Source organism: Cornus florida, unplaced genomic scaffold, assembly GCF_030987335.1.
Source record: "Cornus florida cultivar Cherokee Brave unplaced genomic scaffold, ASM3098733v1 CherokeeBrave_3.0.0_Hap2_Chr06, whole genome shotgun sequence".
Classification (NCBI taxonomy): Eukaryota; Viridiplantae; Streptophyta; class Magnoliopsida; order Cornales; family Cornaceae; genus Cornus; species Cornus florida.
In genome coordinates, this window is record NW_026775576.1 from 48,812,555 (window position 1) to 48,837,081 (window position 24,527).

At 35.7% G+C, this 24,527-nt stretch overlaps 1 protein-coding gene across 1 annotated transcript; it reads right to left on the reverse strand.

Moving 5' to 3' along the window:
• Positions 1-287: 287 nt before the first annotated feature.
• On the reverse strand, positions 288-24,225 carry LOC132311466 (magnesium-chelatase subunit ChlD, chloroplastic). The gene is made up of 15 exons (XM_059809371.1): positions 23,901-24,225; positions 21,440-21,618; positions 11,595-11,679; positions 11,202-11,518; positions 10,804-10,927; positions 8,024-8,116; positions 7,285-7,380; positions 5,489-5,626; positions 5,081-5,281; positions 4,592-4,747; positions 3,825-3,932; positions 1,669-1,803; positions 1,141-1,299; positions 658-778; positions 288-571 (listed from the first exon to the last, which is right to left on the reverse strand). The coding sequence occupies exons 1-15, from the start codon at positions 24,144-24,146 to the stop codon at positions 486-488; spliced, it is 2,244 nt and encodes a 747-aa protein (XP_059665354.1). The 5' UTR covers positions 24,147-24,225; the 3' UTR covers positions 288-485.
• Between the last annotated feature and the right edge of the window lie 302 nt (positions 24,226-24,527).

Consider the following 24,527-nt stretch of genomic DNA (forward strand, 5'->3'; position numbering starts at 1 on the left):
TTCATTTATCAGGTTAGCCTTGGGGATGGTGATAAGTTGCAAACCGGAGTGCAGATCTACACACAACTATACATCTCTCATATTTGCAGATTCAGTAGAAAACCCTACAATTGTCATTTCTTTGATAGTCTCATAATTGTCCATGATACTGAATTTTTTATTTTTTTTATTTATTTATTTGGTGTAACAAGAAAATGAACTGGAAATTGAACCTGCACACCAAAAAAAAAAAAAAAAAAAAAAGAAAAAAAAAAAAAGGGAAGAAGAGGAAGAAAGAAAGAAAGATCGAAGTGTAACTTCTTAAAGAAGAAATTTACTTTTGGACATTGAGAAAGAGAAATCGGATTTTTATTCGAATATGAGCATACATGTGAATAAGTCGAAAATAAATCTCCCATACAATGAGCAAGCCGCTTGATTCTCTCAGATCTCAATACTACCACAAAACATTTCATCCTAACTTGGTTGATAAAATAGAACTAAAATCAAGAGTTCTTCAATACTGATAGAGCATCCTTTGTTGCAGCAGAGATAACAGCATCAGAAGCATTTGGCAAGTAGTAATATTTTCCTGGCAAACAAAATTTTTCGAAGAAAATTTGTCAGAAGACAGCAACCCTGATGATTGAATACGAAAATTTCTTCATGTAAACAAACCTTGAGCAACTCTTGCAATCTCTTTGGCGAAACCAGTTGAAATGAACTTATTTTCGGTGTCAATGACAAGGAGAGACATCCCTGCTTTGTATATTTTACCAGCCACTTCAAGAATTTCATCCTTAAAGACAACACAATCAAAATATGTAAAGAATCATTGTAAAGTCGATCCGTATATTGAGAAATCTTGAATCCAATAGCAGAGACTTGTATAAGCACCTATTCTTTGTGCACATGGCTTGCAAGTAAACATTACGACAAAAACTTCATTAGAGAGACCATCAGGTAAATTACCAGGGTGATTAAATTTTTAGGACCATTTAACTTACCCATTTCTTTTTATGGTTAATTTTTTTAAAAGGTAAGGTAAAGTCTCATCTGATCGCGATGATTCTTGGACATAGCATTTAAAGGCAGGCACATATATTATTAGGTACTGCACTAATGTCACTATACTGTGTTCTATTTGGTGCAAAAATTTACCTTCAACTCTTGAGCAGAAGGTCTAGGTGCATCAGAAGTAGCAGCTTCAGGATCAGTGGATCTTTTCAGTGATATATTGGCTCTACCATCAGTTATTGCAACGATCATTATACGTCCAACATCCCCACTCTTTTCTGCATTTAGCCCCACCCTGACAGCCTAAAATGGAACAGTTATAAAATAGAGATCGTACCCGTAATAATATTATAAACATTTAAATGTGGGGTTTATTGAGATATAAAATCCGAAGTGCTGAAGGCAGTGGTTCAGACAATAAATGCCAGAAACTAGGAATACCGAGAATCGTTCTGAATAATTATGAAGAACTTATTTCAGTACCATCAAACAATTTGGGAATCATTGGCAAAAATGTCCATAACGTTCAAGAAATATATGGAACACAATATTAATACACTAATATTTATGAATGCATCACTAGAACATCTTGTTTAACTCAAGGTAATTTCAAAGGTTTTGACATTTTTGCCAATATGACAGCAATTATGGGATTCAGTTGGACTCGCATACCGTTGTAAGACCATGAGCTAGGGGAGAACCTCCACCACATGGAAGTCTCTCAAGGCGTTTTCTTGCCATCGCAATTGACCTGGAAGGAGGCAAGAGAACTTCTGCAGAGTCCCCGCGGAAAGGTATGATAGACACCTATTTAATGTTAAAAGTAATCAAAATCAGATAGGTGAGCATTTACAACTTTTTTCAGGCATACTAATCGAACTAGTAAACATACTGAAATTTAATCCTCAAGAAATGAAATCTGGATTGAATCACATGATTGGAGTAATAAATACTTATTTCTTCTATGCTGTAATCACTAATATGTATTTATAGCGCTGTAGATTTTTTAGCTCATACACATGTTTGTCATTTTCTTTACATGGTAGTAGCAAAATCTAATATTGTTTACCAACTTCTCAAATTTAAAGAAAGTACTTAAGAATATCTTTAACTTCCTAGATGAAGACCCTGTGGCGTTGTATTGAGCCGCTGTTTTCTAGTTATTTTTTCCCTTATTTATTTATATATTTTGGACAATAATAATCATTGACTCGTATGAAACAGACTTGTACTACTGAAATTATATTAACAGAATTGAAAACAAATGGCAGGCTCACCGAAAAAGCAATTTGTAAATCTTGGGGGATCAAATGTTCCATTACTTACACTATTACTTCCATATGGTATTGTTCAATAGCAACAGGAATGATAAATAAGCATTCGATCAGAAAATGAATTTTTCATTACTACTAACCACCTGTATAGATGTGATATTCGGCAAGCCTACCGTGAATTAACAGGCATGGCAACTACAGCTTTAAACAGATTTTAGGTTATGGCTTGCCATTCAAGGAAGATTGTCTACTCAACAGATTCTGATTCAGAGGGGTGTCATTGGGTCTGATATGTGCATTTTCTGTAGGAGCAGAATTGAAGACATTGATCATTTGTTATTTGACTGACGTTTTACTAGAAGAGTCTGGAAAGCTGTTTCTGCTAAGGGAGCTTGAACTCGGCCTACTTATGACTGGTATGGATCAGTGCAGTGGGCATCTCTTACTCTGAAAGGTAATTCCCAGGTTTCCATTGTTAATAAGTTGGCACTGTTTGCTGCTGTGTATGAAATTTGGAGTGAAAGGGACCTCTGGCTTTTCTCTCGAGTGTTTAGAACTTGTGAGAGTATTATTCAAGCTATTATTCAGTCCATTAGATGGAGGGTGCTCTCAGTTAAGAATTTGCAGAGGAATTATGGCGATGATTGGCAATGCAAGAATGGTCTTGGCTTGATTCTATTATTTTCAGGCCTGCCTGGGCCTTTTTTTTTTTGTGCTGTCTCTTTGATGTTCACCGATCATCGTAATATTACTCAGTATAGCTGTGGCTTCTGGTGTAGTGTTCTTTGACTGAATTGCCTTTGTTTTTTGCTCTGTTGGTGGATTGATTTGATGGGGTTGATTGGCTATTCTGTGAGCTTCTGGTTTGATCGGGATATTCAGCTGGGGAAGGCAGGTTTGGGTGCTGCTTAGAGGATTGTTATGGTCATGTCTCAGTACATATCAGGTGCTTTTACTGTTTCCCAGTTTTTGTACCTTTGGCATGAAATCAGGTCTTCTGGGCTTTTAGCTAAGCTCTGTCTTTACTTTGAGCTCTTTTTTGTTGTGTATATGGGGGGTATTGGGATTTGCAGTGTTTTGTTTTGTGTGATCACGATGACCCTTTTCTTCTGGGAAAGCATGCTTGGTGCTCTGTTTAGTTTCTTTTTGTTTGGTGGGTTTAGGGTTTCCATGAGACCCCTCCCTACTGTTCTATTGTAATTTGGCTTTTGCCATTTTGATATCAATAAAATAAATTCTGGTTGCTTCTCAAAAAAAAAATTAAAAAATTAAAAAAAAAAATAAAAACAACTTTAAACAAAACGTTTTTCTATCAAGACTACAATAATGAGTTCTTACGCAAGAAAATCTCACAGCATTTATATGATCCTATGAACTGTTTATCTACCTTAAATGCTCCAGGAGATTGTCATTGGATCTAAAATAAATAAATAAAGAAGAAGAAAGAATTAAAATAGAATGTTTTTGAAGAACAGAATCGTTACATGAAATTTTAGTCTAATTTTTAATAAACAGAAATGTCAAAATTCAGAATACATATATTTTTATATGCACCTGATCTCTGCTTGTATAACTTTCAGCCAGTAATTTAAGTGCAGCTCCTTTTGCATTCTGCATTCGGTTCAATGCCATGCTCCCACTAGCGTCAACCACAAATATAACCTGCCAAGTACGAAATTCCCAGAAAAACCAAATTATAGAGTTTACGAGTTATTTACTTGACAGAAAGTCATACACCATTTTTTGTTAAATCTTCTCCCTGAAATTGACCATTATCCAGTGCAGGTCCTAGCGTCCTACTTACGCAGGGTTGTTGGGCTGGGGAAATTAGACAGAGACCTAAGTTATAACATTATTTTGCACAATTGACAACTCTCAGATTTAACCCAGCATTCTCACATCAGGCAACCCAAGGTTTTACCATTGCACCAACCATCTTCTTTCACCAGTTTAAAGAAAAAATCTTTTTAAGTGAACTCAACCATAAATAATGCAGTTTCGAAGAAACAAGACTAGGACATTTCAATTTTAGGCTGTGTCAATAAATTTAGCTGGCTTTGATTACATTTTTGCAGAATTCTCAGTATTCAACATGTTCATGAACTACAAAATTTAAAATCTTTATGATGGTTTCTTTAGTATGCTAATTAGTAACAGAAGGCAGAGCTCTGATACAGAAAGTTTTGGTGTCAAAACTTATATAATGTGATGTACTGAAAAAATTAGAACTAAGAACGAGGTTTTGCACCAGAGTGGAAAAGAAAAAAAGATAAAAGATGGATGTTAGGTATAAATTAATTTGATATGAGTTCAAACACTACCAGTGCTCCAGCTTTTCGCGCCATCCTTTTAGATCTCATATCAGTTTTCTCAACATAAACTTTCCTACTCTTCAGAGTATCCTTCTCCCTTCGCAACTTTTGATATGGTGCAGCTGCTCTAAGAGTTGCATCAACAGCTAGTCTCTTTACAGGACCCTGCTTAAGATTTTGGAACATGGTCAAAGCAGATAAAATGCAGGAGTAAACTTTCCCAAACACAGTTCCAAATTCCTGAAAATCTTAGATATCTGCGCATCAGCTAATTTCAACAATTTAAGAATGCCAATAAACCATTCAAGATGACCAAATTAAACTGCTAATCTTTGGCATTTTGAATTCAGCTAGACACAAGTTCAAAGTGCAGAAATGCATGCAGTAGCCATTTTTTCTTTTTTTCTTTTTTTTTGGTTTCCAATGGTGAGAGAAGATACCTATCAAAAGTTTTAAGAAAAAAAGAAAAGAAAGTTAGATAAGAGAGGCAGAACTGACTTTGGGAAGCATTGGCTTAATGTATCGGCCTCTATCCTCTGAAAATATAACATTCTTAGCCCTCCCAGCTTTTCCACGGCGTCTCTGTGCTTGTTGTGCAAAGAAAAGAAGTTTCTCATCCACCAAACCCCCTTCTGCATCAAAGATAAACTCTTCAGGTATTTGTTCCTGTTCTTGCTCATTCTCTTCATCATTTTCATCCTGGTTAGAAAGTGAACCTTCCCGTCATAAGCAAATACACACTTCACTACATTAATTTCTTCTATAGTTCAAGATGAAAGCTAATAAATCAATCAAGAAGCAAGACAAAAGGAAGTTGATTTCTAGCAATGACCAATCAAGTGAAGAGGAGATAAAAATTACACAGTATTGTACATCAATATGAAGTTTTCAGAAATATTAATTAACCTCTTGATCTTCCTCCTCATTTTCCTCCTCAGCAGAATCTTCATTTTGTGGTGGGGGTGGTGGAGGTGGGGGTTGCTGGTTTTGCTGTTCAGGTGGATTCTCATTGAAGATTGAGCGAGGAAGAATTACCAGTTCTACCTGTATCAGATAATATATCAAAATGGGTAGATATTGTATATGTATTCACAAAAGAAGTCATTTATGACAATGACACCCAATAAGATAGTACATGTCTATCTTTGATTCAATGCAAATATTTGATAATGCAATAAAGTGCTGTAGACTTTCACTGGTATTGACAAGATCTGCTTTTTATCTTATTATGATTGCATAGCTAATGGTTCATGGAGCTGATTTGATTTAGAAACTTGTGCACCACACTTTTAAAATGGTTTTAGATGAGACTCCGGTTTTAAACATGCACTGACCTCCACAAACAACCACAGTTTGAACCTAAAGTTGAAGTTTCAAACTGGTTCATACCCAATGCATGTATGGACTATGGAAATTCCAGTCCTAATGAGCAACCACATCTACTTGAACTTTTGAATGGCACTATAAATTTCACTGTATGGTTATAAGATTCAGCTCTGGTTAATGGGATGAGATGAAAGAAACACTTCCCAAAGCAAGTGTTTAAATCGATTTACTCTTTGAAAAACAGGATGCTTTTTTGACAGTCAGGAAGCAGAATTCATTTATTAATTATGATATTAAGTGGATAAGACCATATTAGTACTACATGACCATTTAAGGCTATACAAGGCAGAAGATTTTGTGAGACATGGTACTGCTAATATCCCAATTTTCAATTGTATGATCTTTTACATTAAAAAGAATATGGAATTTCATTGCTCCTTTGTTATTCAAGATTGTCCTTGAGCTAAATTTTCGGTAAGAAGTATTTACCAGCACTGACTTAGAGGTTTCAAATGATATAATTATATGTCACACATTGTTTTCTACAGCTCATAGTGAACAAGTCCTACTGATGGCACACGCAGAAGCCACAAATGCAGAATAAAAAACATTGTCAGAACATCACCTCAACACTATGAAATATAGTAAAGATTCAACAGTCCACCAACAAGAAGATACCCTGAAGACATTTTTCAATTAAATTCAACAGGTGTACAAAGATTATCAAGCTCTCCAAGATAAAACGGGGGAGAAACCAAAGGGTCAAGGATCATCAAATTCATGCAAAAGACAGTTGACTTAAGATTAACAAACTGAGTGCAAAAACATTGCAAATGTTTTATGTATTTACTTCATTATCTTTCAAGGTGAACAAAGAAAACTCACTCTCCATGATTTTGGCAGACAAAGGAAAAACATAATATCATAACAGGATATGCAATATAGACGGTGTAAACTTTGTGTTCTAGATATATCGTAAATAAACAAATCTACCATTGCTCTGTTCGAACAACAATTGTCCAAAAGCTTAAGCAGTTAAGTAATGGGCCAAACAATGTATATCAACAATCACACCCTCCCTCACATGAGTAACCATCTTGCACGTCGAGATGTAAACAAATGCAGATGTAAAATGGTAAAACAGATGCAGATATAGAGACTTAAATCCAAGATGGCTTTGATACCATATCAATGGCCAACTTTCTAAAAGTTTATACTATTAGAGAGGTTGTAACAGTAATAACTTGTATCCTCTAAAATGCTTACTGTTGGGATAATATCATAGCACGTAGGTGGGATCCAACAATGAGTTTTCAACAAACAAAATCATTATGAAATTACCTAACCAAAATAAACAAAAAACAAAAATACTTAACAGCTTTCTTCAGGTCATCCACACCAACTTTTTCACGTCCTTCTAAAGCAGCTAAGCATTTGGCAACACGGGCAGCATATAGCTCAGCTCTGTGTCCCTGTAAGTGATAACAGATGTTTATTATTGCAATCCAGATGCAAAACCTAATGCTATAAGAATCTGTTCAGATGTCATATCCTGTCTGCCATAGTATTATCACATATCAATCAAGTGGTATAAGGTAAGCCATATTGGCCAAATTTAAAGTGAAGCTGCAGTAGGCAAATTAAAATATCTTCTTATGGCTTCAAACTGTAAATCATCATCTATCTAATCTTTTACCTTTGATTATAACATATATCTATCATATATTTTGTCTTTTCTTTGGTGCAGAAATGGCATCTGAGTTAAGTCTAGTTCTCCCTACTCCTTGAATATCAATGAAAAGAAGGGAAGTGCACGTATACAATTGTTTGCCTATATATAATGATTGTAGGACAGGAAGTACAATAGATTGCATGCTCTGAAACCTGATATCCAAAACCACTCGTCGAATTGTTTATTTATTTTTTTATAAGTAAGATTTCATTAAAAAAACACTCAAGATGGGAGCACTACCAAAGGAATACACAAGATGTTTGTGAGACATTAATAACAGATGCCTTCATTCTGATTCTGAGACATTGATTAAAGATGTTTGTGATTTACAATGAATAGATGAAACAAAATAAATTTTAACAGAAAAAAGTTCTGTAAGGAACCTGGCAACCACCACGAAGGGATTCCATAACCAGGTACTTTATTTGCTCGCTGCTGATAGTGACATCCTTCAAATACTCCCTTGCCAAAATAATCTGCAATTAGCTATTCTCAGATAAACCCCAGAACCAAACTCATCTTATACCAACATAAACCACCATAGAGAAAAAACTAATTAAAAATAATATAGAGAACTGCAAAAAATTAGCAATTTAGCCAATGAAAATTAACTAAAGGAAACAGTCAAATGAAAACTATTGCAGTAAATATTAAAGTAGACGCAAATAAATTATTTGTCCATAGCTCCAGCTGTCAGGTTGTAAAAGTTAAAATTGATATTACAGACACCTGAAATTCTAATTATAACTCATGTTGAAAGTTGTATGATGAGATTTCGACTCCTTTTGAAGTTGCATATTGGAGAAGATTTGAATTGTAAAGCTTTTTATTTGAGCAGTGTTAATTTACATAGTATAATTATTTAAGACTATGAAGAGTTGATGCTCCAAGGAAAGCCATGAAAAAATTCATCAGAGAGACAATGAAACTATTTCTTTACTTTGTTGTCCATAAATACCACTAGTAACATGTATCCTTTGTTATTATATGAGTAGTGACTTTAAATATTGGGTGAATTTTGCATGGTGGATACAAGTCTGTGATTTGATACCATTGCATGCCCGCACTCAGTGGAGAACTTAACAGCACAAAAAATGAGATCAAGAACCTAGTTACAAATATAATTGGTTATGGCTCAAAACTCCATAATGTAAGTTATCAACTGAACTACACAAGAGAATGCAAACGCCTGCAGCACACATGCTAGTAAAGAGAAGAGATTGCACAACATGCCGATCTAGTCGTGCAAGTGTCTTTTTCTTCTTCTTCTTCTTCTCATTCTTTTCTTTTTCCTTAATTTATAAACTTATGTAAACCACGGATAAAGCAAATGAGTTCCGGATTTCAATCAGGATACATTTTAGTTTGATTCTTAGAAATTTTACCTGAAATTGTCAAGTGAGTTGCCTCCAATGGAGAAGTACAAAAATTTGACAAAGGATTGAGTAAGACTCTGTTTGGTTTATGGATTTAGTGAGTGAAAGAAAAAAAGAAAGAAAATGTACCAAATATTATTTATATTACTTACACACAGGTTTAAATTTCTCAAAAAGCGATTGGAATTCAGAAAGGGAAGAGAATATGCCAAATTAAAATGTACCACTTTTCCCCCTATTTCCTTTTTAGTCTATTTCTAGTGGTAACCAAATAAGGAAAAATGATTTCTTTTGCGTTGCCTTTTCCTTTTTCTTACTAAATCCACAAACCAAACAGAACCTAACACAAAATATTCAAGAGACCCAACAAAACACTAAAACTTCCAACAAGCTTATCTTCTCATGGCTAAGAAGAATTATGCTTTTATTAGCATTCTTCTCTAATGTAACACCATCAATAGAAAAGTGTAAAAAATCTTGATGATGTTTGATTCAGAGAAACTTTCAAGGAACCCAGGAAAGGGAAACATTTTTCAACAAGATTGAATTCCGCCCATCTTGAAAAATTGTACATGAATTAACCTTTCATCAGCCCAATACTCCTCAAGAGTTTGAGAAAGAATTTGCCTAATAATGAAGAAATAATGTTGATGGACTTTACCAAAATTCACAACATACAGGAGTCAGACACTAGCCCACCCATGGACAATCCAATCTATCTTCTCAGTAGCTATTAGTTCCAATTATTTGATGTTTTTGGTTGAATATTAGAAATTAAGAACTCCAGAATTTTTGAACTGAAAGCTGTTTTATTGAAGTTAAAGCTAAAGTTGGGAGATAAGTGTTAGTAGAAGTATCTGTTTTTCTTCGAATAGAAAATAACTAAGCCTATTTAGACTCAAATTTTACATGTTCTTGATTTCAGCATTCTCATATTTGATTTAAACATAATTTTGAGTTTGTTTCTAAGGGATCAAGTTACTTCTAAATTTGAGTTGCCCAAAGAAAAAAAGGCCGAAGCCTGTGTAACAGAACAAAAAAATTATAAAACACAACTTACTTCGAAAGCTCATACTTCTGTCTTAGGTGGCATGGTTTAATTTTTTCAATGTTAAAACTAAATTATACTTTGTTCCAAAAGTAAGGTGAAAATCCTCTAATTATATATCCTTTTTATCTACCTCTGTGGTTTTGTTTATATCTTCTACCTCAAAAAAAATACATTGCGGCTAAAAATTCCAGTAGCAAGTCCTCTTAAGCTTCAGTTGTTTTATTTTATCTTATTTTTTCCCTGTTCAACCCAAACCTATACTAGCCCTTTTTTCTGCCAACCGAAGACCTTGTTCCAGCTGACAATAACTTATTTTTCTGCCAACCAAAAACCTTGTCCCTGTTCAAGTTACTTATTTTTTTTCCTATAAGAAACAAAACTTTATATTTAGCCAAATAAGAGAATACAACAAAAATGTTGAGGAATCCTTCAAAAAAAATACAGAAGGAAGAATACAAACAAAGGAATAATCACACCCCGATAACCTCACTAGCCCTCAAGGGGAAAGAATGAGCCATCATAGGGAACAGAAAATCCTAGCTTGGCCAATCCATCTACATTGCCATTGGGTGATTTAAGAATCCAACAGATCTGCGCCTCCAGATGTAGCTCAGGGTACTTATAGAAAACTTTTTGTAGCAAGTTGATTGCTTGATGGTATATCTTATCATTATGGAACTTTTTCAGCACCCTAAATATAACTCCTAAATAAGTCAACTCAATTTATTACAGTTACCTGAGTCTTTGCATTGTCTGTTTCTTCCTCAACCATTTTAAAAACTTCGTTACTATGTTCCTGAAACTGTGTTGCAATTCCAACAGCTGCAACACGTTCGTCAAAACTCATTGGAAGATCTGCACTGCAGAGAATGGTGTCATAGTGGGAAAGAGTAAGAAAAGTGAAAATACCACTAATAGTTGTAATTGCATTGTGGAAAGGTATGGATATCACAAGATAAATAACTTATTTATTTCTTGAAACTACATAAGTGAAATTCTGACCGGAGATTAAAAATTTCAGAATTCAACAAGATCCCATCTTCACTTGCATCTCATGGCAAAGTCAACTAAAAAAATAATGTGGAAGAACAAACTTTTGCATGAAATTTCTATAAACTGATCACAACTTTTTACCTCAAATTTATTGCAATACGATCTAGTAAATGTTCACGTACAGCACCCTCTTCTGGGTTATAGGTTGCAATTAAAAGTGGCTTGCATGGGTGCTTAAAGCTGATTCCCTCTCTTTCCACTATATTAACTCCCTCAGTCAACACATTAAGAAGCAAATTACTGATGCCCTCATCTAAAAGATTAATTTCATCAACATATAGAACTCCTCTATGAGCTTCGGCAAGAAGGCCAGGCTGGAAAACAGTGGTTCCAGATTTCACAGACTCTTCAACATCAACAGACCCAATTAGTCTATCTTCAGTGACACCTAGTGGAATCTGCAGCACATACACAACTAAGATCATATAATAAAAAGAAGACGCTGACATTGAAGGCTTCTTTCATGAAAGCTACCTGTACAAAAGGAGATCTGATAACTTGAGTCTTAATATTACCGGCAGAGTCATATTCCACTCGATCAGCTAAACCATCTTCCCACCTTCAAAGATTATAATAAACCATTTACTATTTTGAAAGAACTTATTGCCCACCACATTTTAAAGCATGAAAATCGTCATAATGAAAACAACAATCTAAGTCAAAATCTTGCCATACATGAAAGGAACAAATACACATGATCATTTGCTGCATAAATATTTTAGAATGAATGTAATACTTTTATCAAAACTTTAATTCAAAACCTTGACACAAATTATTAAAACTCTTTTGTCCTTCAAGTGACAATATCGTATCATTGATCTATATATTAATACAACTGGACAATTTTCTTTGTTTATGAATAAATACCCAGAACAGGCAGACAAACAAAAACACAAGCCTGTATTGGTTCTTGGAGATCAAAAGTGTTCCTGCGTTAGGTCAATAGGACTAAGTTGGCTAATTTCGTGGATCAAAACTTATTCATTTTTTTTTTTCTTTTCAATTTCTAATTAGTTAGGAAGCTGTTAAAAGTGAGTTAAGTAGATTACCTCCAAGTTGAAGACTGAGCTACTACAAAGGTCAAATTGGTAATCTTATACAACAAAGGTATAAAGGTAAAATCACACTGTGATACACACCAAAATAGTTATATATATTGCATACACATGGCATCTTAATTTGAAAGTGTTTTAAATACGAAAATGCATGCGTATGCATGTGTTTTTATATGACAAATGAACATGTGAATTTTTCTTTAGTATCAAAACTACAGGATCAAGCCTTTGATCCAGACTTACTGGAGTTGACCGATGGACGCATCCCTCGATCGATCAACACATCCCTCGATCGATCGACCGGAAAAGATTGCTGAGTTATAAAAGAATTTAAACTCCTTTTAAGACCTGATCGAAATACAACTCCTTAAAGCCTATAATACACATCTGGTGTATATGACCAAGGTATGAATTGAGATCCATTTGAGACTCCATATTAATTTATTTAAGTTTTTATAACCAAAATTAAGATCTCATGTACATCATACATTCAGATTTTGTATGAATCACTTGTGAGTTCATAAGTGCATCTTTGTTTTCAATATTCATCATATGCATTAGTATAGTGAGCTGTTGTTATATGTATTCACACATCCGCTGCCACACTGATCAAGCTTATTCAACACATTCAAGCAATCCACACCAAGTTCTCTACTGGACGAATAGGCTGAGACTGATCACTAGAGAAGCAGATCCGTGGTTGTGAATGTTGTAGATGAGTGGAAGGATGACCTGGAGATCTTCAGAGGACGGGGTTCGAGGGTACTAAACTGTAACCTAGGGTGTATATTTTTCTTGATAGCGGATTAGTTTTTTGGACTAGGTCCTGTGGTTTTTTGACTCTCGGTTGAGGATTTTTTCAAGGAAAAATATGGTTTCTATCTATTTCTCTTTACTGCTTTACATTTTTAAGTTTGCATGCATTGCTAATCTTCCATGACAATTTAAATTTCAGTTTATTCAATTATTATCCGAGATAAAACCAGATTAAAGTAAGAGAAATTAAATTTGTTCTACAAGACTTATTCATCCTCCCTCTAGGTCTAAATCAGACGACCTTGTGTGGCTCTTTATTAGAGTCTCAGGTTCCAGTTCTAACGTTTGCTCACGTTGTTATGATTCAATAATTCCTTATTTTCAAAATAAATTTTCAATGTCATGAGCCAACAAGATTCATGTTTATTGAAGCACCAAGACAAAGTCTGGTTTTTGAAATCTTTGTTGTTTTACTTACAGATGCAGGAAATAGAAAAAGAGAAAGTAGAGCCATTGGTGTTAGCATTGTTTAATGACGTGGGGAACTATTATCATGTGTTCTCCTTAATAAAGCATACAGCATAAATCAAGCTCACTACTTGTTTAATTTAGGACAACCTAGAGTATTTGTATTTCAGGGATGAAAAACGATGGAAAATGGTATTGTAACGGATCAAAATAAGTATAGTGCTAACTAGTAAGATTCTAGTATTCTAAGCCTTAGGTTCAGAATTTGGTAACTAAAAGGAGCAAAAAGATTCAGGGAAAGAAAATTTCAGGAAAAAAAATAAAAGAAGTGAATTGCCTTTAGCAGAAAAATGCTCAGCACACAAAAACTAAAAAAGGTGAAAAAAATAAAAAAAAAAAAAGGGGAGAGGAAATAACCAGCTCCCCAAGGGCTTGACTGAAAACCACATTCAAATCATTAGAAGAGTTCCACATTCACTCCACACCCAAGAAAAAAGCAACTCTAATACCATTTTACGAAAACGGCCATTTTTGTAGATGCTAAAAAATCCTAAAGACAAAAATAGGCCCTCTCAGAGTTTGGCCCACTCAGTACTGGAACCAAGAAGGACCCAAGTTATATATAATAATAATAATTTTTTTCCTAAGTTACTAAAGGGCTGAATTGCATACCAAGGGAAACTTCTAACCCAACCCAAAGTAGGATTTCTTTAATTTCTGTTAGAATGTTATATATATATATATATATATATATAAGTGTTGGGCCATTATGTAATTACAGAATGTTGATAGGGGCCCTTGTGTAGTTAAGTAAGACTTGTACTCTTTATATAAGCCTTGTACACTTTATTAGGTTTTTCAAGTATATGAATATAGACAAGTCTGAAACTTCTCTCTCCCTCTCATATATATAACTGTGAACATGGTATCAGAGCGTACGATCATGGGTGTGAAAATCTGTAATTGGGTTCTTCTTGTCTAAGATTCAAATTGCAGTTGTGGTGTTGGTGATCTCTACCATCGGTTCCTTGTTTGTCGTCATCAGCAGCGGCTTGTTCATCGTCGTCAGATCTGCGGCGTCGTCAGATCTGGGAGTTGCTCGTCGTCGTCTCTGCCGTGTTCGTCGTCACCGGCCGCTTCTCTTTGGTTGCCAGCGAGCTCATCGACCTCTGCAATCTTGATTCGCAGAGGTGAGGTTCATCTCTGTTGGCCGGAATTTGCAGCGATCGCTGCTTATTGGTTCGGCCGTTCCTTGTGATTGGGTCGCCGTCGTTGCCGCCGCATTATTCCCCGGCGTCCGTGAAGGTGTAAAGAAGAAGACCTCTGTTTGGCTACATGGTTATGGCTACTTCAACCTTGGTTTGCTAAACCTGGATAGTCCAATTCAGTCCAACCCGTTTGACCAGGTCCGTTGACCAGATCCGACCCGGTTTCCCAGGTTCAGCCAGAATACAGAATCTGTTTTTTTTCTCTCCCGCGTTTTTTTTTCTTCTCTGTTTTTTGCTGGATTCAACATGGCATCTAGTTCAGATTTACTGTCACCCACGAACAGTCTTCATTCTCCCATGACTTCAGTTAAACTGAATGGGAAGAATTACATATTGTGGGCTAAATCTGTTGCCATTTTCCTCAAAGGCAGAGGTCTTGGTTCACATTTGACTAAAGAGAAACCCAAGGCAGCTGATGCCTCCTTTGATGCATGGGAAAAGGAAGATGCTCAGATCATCTCTATGATGATAAACAGTATTGAACCCCAAATTAGTTCAACTCTACTTTATTTGGATACTGTCAAGGAGATATAGGACAGATTGCAGCAATTGTATTCTAGGACAGGTAATATCACTCGTGTTTATAAGCTCTGTAAGCAGTACTTCAATCTTGAACAAGGTACTCAAAGTATAGAAGAGTATTATTCTAAAGTTATGGGAGTCTGTGAAGAGCTGAATATGTATCAGCCCATTACAGGTGATGTTCGCAGTATGCAACAACAGCGTGCAGACTTTAATGTTGTCCGTTTTCTTACTGGTTTATCATCAGAATATGAGCCTTTTCATGCACAGATTATGAGCAGTCCAACACTTCCATCTCTTGCTGAGGTGTTTTCTAGACTTCAGCGTGCTACACTTGCAAGTGATACCTCAAATTTGACTACTGGACAGAGTGGTGAGCGTTCAGCATTAGTGGTCTCAAAGGGTGAACATAATACTTACCGTGGAAGTCGTGGGGGACGCTCCACCCGTGGTGGTCGTGATCCACGTGGAGGACGTGGCCGTGGCAGGGAATTCAAAAAGTGTACCCATTGTGGTCTTTCTAATCATACTGTGAACTTTTGTTGGGATCTTCATGGGAAACCATCTAATTATGCCAATCAAGTTTCCTCTTCTCCGAATGATGTTGCTTCTGGATCACATAACGTAGTTGAATCAGATACAGTTCCTGTTCCACGGGATGAGTATACCCAGTTTTTGTCTTATAAGCAAGCATCTAATTCGTCTTCCATGGCTACTTTTGCCCAGTCAGGTACTGCACACACATGTCTATTGTCTTCCACTCGCAGTCCTTGGATCATAGACACTGGAGCATCTAATCATATGACCGGATGTTCTTCTCTTCTATCTGATTTTCATTCTGTACATCCTTCTCAAAGTGTTACTCTTGCTAATGGTTCATCCACTCAGGTTTCAGGTTTGGGGACAACTACACTTAGTGATTCATTGTCTCTCTCGTCTGTTTTACATGTTCCGCAGTTTCCCTTTAATTTAATGTCTATCAGTAAGCTTACTAAATCTCTCCAGTGCTCTGTTACATTTGATCTTACTTCTTGTGTGTTTCAGGATCTCAAGACGAAGAAGACGATTGGTACGGGTCATGAAGCTGGTGGCTTATATTATTTTGATTTCGAATCTTCTCCTGTGGCTCTTCAGTCTTCTCTGTCTCCATTCCAGTGGCACTGTCGCCTTGGTCACCCGTCACTTCAAGTTTTGAAACGTCAAGTTCCTAGTCTTAGTCATTTGAAATTCTTGTCATGTGAAGTTTGTCAACTTAGTAAGCACCATCGTGTGTCTTTCAAGTCTAGGGTTAATAATCGTGTCTCTAGTTCTTTTCATTTGGTTCATTCAGATGTATGGGGTCCAATAAAACATTCTTCAATCAATCAATTTCATTATTTTGTGACATTTGTGGATGATTATTCTCGCCTGACTTGGTTGTTTTTAATGAAAGATCGTTCTGAGTTATTTTTAATTTTTCAAAAATTTCGCAAAGAAATCAAAACTCAGTTTGGATGTCCAATTCGTATTCTACGTTCTGATAATGCTAAGGAATATTCTTCAACTCCATTTGATACATATCTTAGTGATAAAGGAATTATTCATCAAAATTCATGTGTTTATACTCCACAACAAAATGGTGTTGCAGAACGTAAGAATCGACATCTTTTAGAAGTAACTCGTGCTCTTTTGTTTCATACGCGTATGCCTAAATGGTTTTGGGGTGATGCTGTTCTTACTGCCTGTCATCTTATTAACCGTATGCCATCATCTGTCTTAGATGGCAAATCTCCACATTCTATTTTATTTCCTGATTCTCCCTTGTTTTCTCTTCCTCCTAGGGTTTTTGGATATGTATGTTATGTCCACAATCTTGGTCCTGGTTTTGATAAATTAGACCCACGTGCCACCAAGTGTGTATTTCTTGGCTACTCTCGCTCTCATAAAGGTTATCGCTGCTATAGTCCTGTTTCTCAACGGTACTTTATTAGCGCAGATGTAACGTTTTCTGAGTCCATCCCATATTTTTCAGATACTGATTCACTTCTTGATATCACTCTTGAATCGCCTCCTTCTGCCGTTCCTCTTCCATCACTCTCTCTTCAACCTCGATCTCTTGTTCCTTCATCTGCCCCGTTACAGGTGTACACTCAAAGACCAAAGCCATCGGTTGTCGTGCCTCCTCCATCCTCTTCAGAGTCCTTGGATCCGGCGCCTTCCACTGTGGCTGATTCCTTGCCTATTGCACTTCGTAAAGCTCCTCGCTCATGTGTTACTAACCATCCCATTGCTCATTATGTCTCTTATAATTCCTTATCGCCATCATTCTCATGTTTTTCCTCTCAGTTGTACTACATTCGTTCCTAAGACTGTGCAGGATGCGTTATCTGATTTGGGCTGGAGGAAAGCAATGCAAGATGAAATGGATGCTTTGCATAAGAATGGCACGTGGGATCTTGTTCCATTACCACCGGATGTCAAACCTGTTGGTTATCGCTGGGTATTTACTGTGAAGTATCTTCCAGATGGGTCTGTTGAGTGTTTAAAAGGCCGTCTTGTTGCCAAAGGTTATACCCAAACTTATGGTATTGACTATGACGAGACATTTTCTCCCGTTGCTAAGATTTCTTCTATTCGTGTTTTGATTTCTCTTGCTGCTAATAGACATTGGCCTCTGTTTCAGTTAAACGTTAAAAATGCCTTTTTGCATGGTGACTTAGCAGAAGAGGTTTATATGGAGCAACCACCTGGGTTTGTTGCTCAGGGGGAGTATCTTCACACTGTTTGTCGCCTTCAAAAGGCTCTGTATGGATTGAAACAATCTCCACGGGCTTGGTTTGGAAAATTCTCTGAGGTGGCGTTAAAATTTGGTCTTAAGAGATGTCAGACCGACCATTCGGTGTTTCACCAGCGCACTAAAGCTGGCTTCATATTTCTTGTGCTGTATGTAGATGATATTGTGATCACAGGTGATGATTCTGAAGGCATTGCTAAGTTGAAGTTGTTTCTGCAATATCAATTCCACATTAAAGACTTGGGTAAACTTAGGTATTTCTTGTGCATTGAAGTTGCTAGATCCAAGAAGGGGATAAGTTTATCCCAACGCAAATATGTGTTGGATTTATTAGAAGAAACAGGTATGTTGGGTGGTCGTCCGGTTGATACTCCTATGGATTCAAATACAAAACTTGTATCTGATGAGGGTGATCTATTTAATGACCCGGGCAGGTTTCGTCGCCTTGTTGGGAAATTAATTTATCTCACTATCACTCGACCTGATATTTCATATGCAGTCATTGTTGTAAGTCAGTTCATGGGAGTTCCTAGAATGCCACATTGGATTGCTGTTCTTCGGATTATACGATATCTCAAGAAAGCTCCAGGTTTAGGGTTACTATATAAATCAAATGGTCATCTCAGGGTGGAAGGTATTACAGATGCTGACTGGGTTGGTTCTCCTTCAGATAGGAGATCTACTACAGGATACTGCACATTTGTAGGAGGAAATCTTGTTACATGGCGAAGTAAAAAGCAGACGGTGGTAGCTCGATCTAGTGCTGAAGCTGAATATAGGACAATGGCCCATACCACTAGTGAGTTGACATGGATACAACATTTTCTAAAAGAACTTGGGTTGATAGTTGAGTATCCTACTCCATTGTTCTATGATAATCAAGCAGCAGTTCACATTGCATCAAATCCTGTGTTTCATGAGAGGACCAAACATATTGAAGTTGATTGTCACTTTATTCGAGAAAAAATATTAAGTGGGAGCATCTCTATTCCATTTGTGAAGTTTGAAGATCAATTAGCTGATATTTTACCAAAGCATTGGGTCATAACCGGTTAAGAACTATTTGTTCCAAGCTGGGATTATTTGATATATATTCTCCAGCTTGAGGGGGAGTGTTAGAATGTTATATATATATATATATATATATATATATATATATATATATATATAAGTGTTGGGCCATTATGTAATTACAAAATGTTGATAGGGGCCCTTGTATAGTTAAGTAAGACTTGTACTCTTTATATAAGCCTTGTACACTTTATTAGGTTTTTCAAGTATATGAATATAGACAAGTCTGAAACTTCTCTCTCCCTCTCATATATATAACTGTGAACAAACGCTCTAACTGAAACTAGGGACTTTAGAATATTGTGACTTCTGAAAATAAAAACTTCAACAAACTTATAAAACTTTCTGCATTCCTAGAATGATTTACTAATCCTAGGCAGGAATACAAAATAATAAGGGACATAATCAAACAAACAACCCTGATATTAAAATTTCTCACATTCCCTGCACTAAAACTATGTTGTAGATAATTACTAGACACTTGTTTTGTTGCTCCAGCATCATCCCTCTAAATCTTCTTTTTCATTTTTGTCCTCTTTTTTTTTTTGCCCATTATTTCTCATGCCAGCATAAGTAATTCTGGTCAATTTTTTCATTGGAGAAGCAAGGACAACATGAATTTATGTCTCATCAATCAGTGATCACCTTGGATTCAGGGGCATATTCCAATCTGTGATTGTTCCCAATTGAATGAATATTGAAGACCTCAAAGAGGCTTTCCACATGTTCCCTTTTAATGATTTCACACAAAAGGCATAAACTTCTCAGAATTATATTCCTTTAGTTAATTTCATTGAATTGTGTCTCTGTCATTTTATATTCCTAGTTCCTCCCTTTCATGCAAATTTGTTCTCTTCTCAAGAAAATGGGAGCTAATATACTGGAGCTACGAAATTCTAAGTGCTCAAGCTGCAAAAAATGGACTGACTATTAAATCTGCATGTTTGCTCTGGGGCACAATTCCACTGCAGTGAGTAATGCACCCAGAATGCTATATTTAGTAGTTTTTAGCCCACTTTCTACTTTGGTCTGTTAGTATATTTGGGATTTTATTAATCACCAGAGAATATATTTATATATATTGAACATGTATTCAATAGTTATCAAATACTCCGACCACGTATCCAATACCTCAAGGACATATGCCTAACAACAACAACAAGCAACTGAGCACGCAAGCCTTTTTCCCAACTATTTGGGTCGGCTACATGAATCCTATGTTTCCATTCCGCTCTATTTAAGGCCATAACCTGGGTCAATCCATATGATATTATATCCTTCCTTACTAACTCTACCCAAATTAACTTTGGTCTTTCTCTTCCCCTAGTATTACCCCCAATGTAGACTATGTCACTTTTCCTAACTGGTGCACTTAAAGGCCTTCCTTGCACATGTCCAAATCATCTTAACCGATTTTCTCTCATTTTATCTCCAAATGCTACTCCAACCATATCCCGTATGTGATCATTTCTAAGTCTATCCTCTCTAGTAACCGCACATCAATCTTAACATTTGAATTTCTGCCACACTCCCCTTGTGCACATGTTGTTTCCTAACTGCCCAACATTCTGTGCCATTAAGTATGGCTGGTCTAGTAGGAACCAGCCATACTTTATGGCACAGAATGTTGGGCAAATCTACAATGTATATACATGTGCATTGCCATGTCCTTAATGTGTCCATATCCTACTTTTTAAAATTGTCGTATCCTTGTGTCTGTATTGTGTCATTCCCCGTATTTGAGTCCATGCTTCATAAGACTTTGTGTAAATCCTCTCTTCACAGGCATGTTCATGCATGAACTAGAGATTCCCTTAATATATGCACACATAATTTCATGGAAATTTCATATCATTTTTTCAAACTTCCAAAATATAGGATTTTCTTTTAGCACCAGATTGGCATATTTCATAAATCTCAGCATCTGTTATTCCTAGAAGAGAGACACAGTAAAAAATTCTGAGAAGTAGGAATTTAGAACTTATGCTAAGAAAAATTCTACAAGCAATAAAAAATACGGACCAAGTCAAGCAATTCAATGGTTTTGTTCATGCAGGGCACCAGTTTCAGTGATATCTTGGAGTTGAGCATTGGAACAAAATGCATGGTTGAAGCCATTTATAAACATAAATATTAAATTTTTGTTTCAGATAGAGGATTACAAAATATTCTATGGCATCACATCAGTATCAACTACAACAAAAATGAGTAATAAAATTGCTCTACATTTCAAAGCACAAAACAAGAATTCACGACAGAGTAACTTAGTAGTGTCTTGGATCTATGGCAAAATCAGAATTCAAGTTTACTATAGAACTAGTAACCCAAGTTATATTCATATGTCACTGTAAACACAAATATTGATCCAGAATTTACATAGAAGATGTAAAAATTCAGTAACCTTACTCTTCGGAGCATGATGGATCAGCATTAGATATTGAACCAACAACTACATCAATAGGTGGCAGAATTGCATGTAACCCACGTGCCATCACTGTTTTAGCTGTTCCACGCTTCCCACAGATTGCAATCCCTCCTATCTCACGGTCAATAGCCCCAAGTAAAAGAGCAGTCTTGATAGCATCCTGCAGAAAGAGTTTATTTAAAAAATATGTATTGATGGAAAGTTTTTATTAACAAGCAGTATCCTTTATCTCTTAAAATAACTTTAAGATGAAACTTCTAAAAACATCAAATAATTGTGTACAGAAAATTTATAACGAAATAACCTGTATGTAGAAAAGGTTATGTATAAGGCCAACTTTGGCCAGGATATATAATGACATCGATGCTAATGATACATCTAAGTTACGTGAAATCTGGATCTAATGAGACCTTCCACAGGAAAAAGCTAACAAAGTAACAAAAATTGTGCTATCAGATTTCTGATGTTTTCTTTGTTTTGGCTGTTTTGAGTGATTCTCGCTTGGCACTGGCTTCTTTAGCTTTATTGAGGCCAAGAAGCTTACTTGATACCTCATCTACCCTGCTATAAATTTTCACATTAAAACGAAAAAGATAAAGACATTGTTAAGATTTTCTTCTTTAAAATAAACTTTGAGTGAAATGTCCCAAATAGAAAACAACTTCAGTTTGAGATCCCATGAGCAAATCCAAAGCTAACCATTTACAAATCAAAATATCATAATATTTATTTGTATCTTCTCAGATTGTTATTATATGTGTAAAATGCAATTCCTCATAAACAAATCAAAAGCTAGATTTGATATACAAGAAGAGGATATATGCATTACTCCTCGTGAATGATTACCAATTTGTGTGTTTGAAGTATTGAGAACAATATCCTGATATTTAATTAATTCATTTATTTTGGCAGTTCTGAATTCCATTACACAAAGCGATTGACTCAAGCTCAGTTTCTTTCACATCAATAAGTATTTATCTGATCCTATCATCCTAGTTTCTCATGCCATTTTCATAACATGTGAATGTATTGGGTCTGCAAAATTGTATGTAATAGCCTTAACCTTGTAGATGGACACTGTAAGTTAGACACAGATAAATCATTACAACAGTTTCATTTGGATCACATGATGGGAACATGAAAAGTTAGTTCCTATGTGAGAGGGGTTCCCCTTTCTAACCAAAAATAAGGGCATTACCCAATTTTGCTCATGCCATGGCAGAGTCCTAGAAAAGGCAAGACTCAAGATAGTCCTAACATTTGGTATTTAACAAAGTGGCTGCTTTAAGGCTCAAACTTGTGCCAATGGCACAAATGCTCAATTGTTTACACACTGAACCAAGCAATGACCCTCTTTCTAACCAAAAAATAAGAGTTTATAAATGACGATCTTTAAGGTGAACAAGTTCCAAGTTTGTACTTAAGAGAGGCTAAAAATGCTTTGGGATTGTCCAATCTAGACCACGGATTGCTAGAGTACTGACCTTTATGGCAAACCTAGATTAGGTTGGGAAGGATCAGATGGCTTGAATGCATGCTATGACCACGGTGTCTTTTATAAACAAAACAATTTTCCAATGCAATGTGAACATTTTTACACTCTATAAATTCTTACTTTCTTTTTCTAAAGAAATCTTATTATTGTAGAATTGGTATACTAATATAATTCAATACCAACTCTAAGTCTGATGATCTATTTGATTCCTAAGGTATTTTTTTCCCGGTGTTCTTAAGAATGTTTAGGAAAGAGAAGTACACCATAAAGTCTTCAACAACCACTGAAATGCAGATTATTGATTTGGATTGATAAAATTTAATGTTTACAACTTCAATATCTTCTCCTTATACAGTCCCATTTTTACAAAATCATCATCCCAATTCAACATTAGATAGACTTAATTCTTCTTGGTTATGGCCCACAATCACAAAATTTATCTGCTGTTCCTTCTTCTTCTTCTTTTTTATATATATTTAATAAGTAAAAATAAATACAATTTTTATGAGGTGAAACATGCAGATTTACCAGGTTTCAATCACTCTCAGCTACCCTATCATGATTAAAAGTAACTTTAGTCATCTAATAAACAAGGAAGTGATATATATAATAGCTTGTTTCTATTCATCTCTCAACCAGATATCCAAAAGCAATCCCATTTCTCAAATAGTGAACTTTGCCACTATCGACTTTTTTAATTCATATTCTTCAAATTACTTATCTTCACAAATTCCCATTTTGAATTATAACAGGAAACATCAAAACGCACAAAATTCAGCTCCAAATTGTTCTCTAACACACACCCAAAAGAGCGTCAGTCTTTAAACAACTCATCCAATACAACCCACCTCAGCAAAAGAATACATTGACAAATGCAAAATTAACCCAACAAACCACAACATTTATGGATAAATTAAAACTAGAGAGAGAAAGAGAGAGACAGGGACCTGTCCAACGACAGCGGCTAACGGGAAGTACTGTCTTCCATAGGAGGTGGCGTCCGGCTTATCGGCGACGGCGACTGCCCCATTACTGGAATCAAGAGTGGCAGTGGCGAGAATACGAAGGCGATTGTGGAGGCGTTTTGGCTTCAAAGAGGAGGAGTGAGAAGGGTATAGTTTGAAGGAGGGAACTATGGAGGACTTAAGATTGGAGAGAGAATAACAAGTTGGAACTGTTGGCGAAATCGCCATAGTGGAAGTCCACAGAGTGAAAGAGAGTATATCTCTTCTTATCTGTTTTCTGTTGTCCAATTTGTATCCCCTCTCTCTGTGTATATATATTTATATTTATATTTATATTTGTTATGTTTATGCAAAGACACTCCACTCCATCGAGTTAATATAATGTTTGACAGTTTTAAGTAATGAGATTTTTTTTTTTTTTTTAATAGAAAATTTCAATTTGCCATTTTGAATTAATTGTATAAAACTCCATAAACCAAAAAAAATCAACGACTATTTGAGAGTGTAACATACAAATTTCTTATAATCCAAAGAGTTTGTGCAATAGACCAAGCAAATGTTTCCAATTTCTAAAAGTAAAAAATCTCATTTTCCTTTCTCCATGGGACA

Coding starts and splice junctions, on each gene's coding strand:
- LOC132311466 (XM_059809371.1), bottom strand. CDS start 24,146: ATGGCGATTTCGCCAACAGTTCCAACTTGTTATTCTCTCTCCAATCTT. Junction 11,680..21,439: donor GATCCATCATGCTCCGAAGA/GTAAGGTTACTG, acceptor TAATCTTTGAAG/GTGGGAAGATGGTTTAGCTG. Junction 10,928..11,201: donor CGTATTGCAATAAATTTGAG/GTAAAAAGTTGT, acceptor CATTCTCTGCAG/TGCAGATCTTCCAATGAGTT.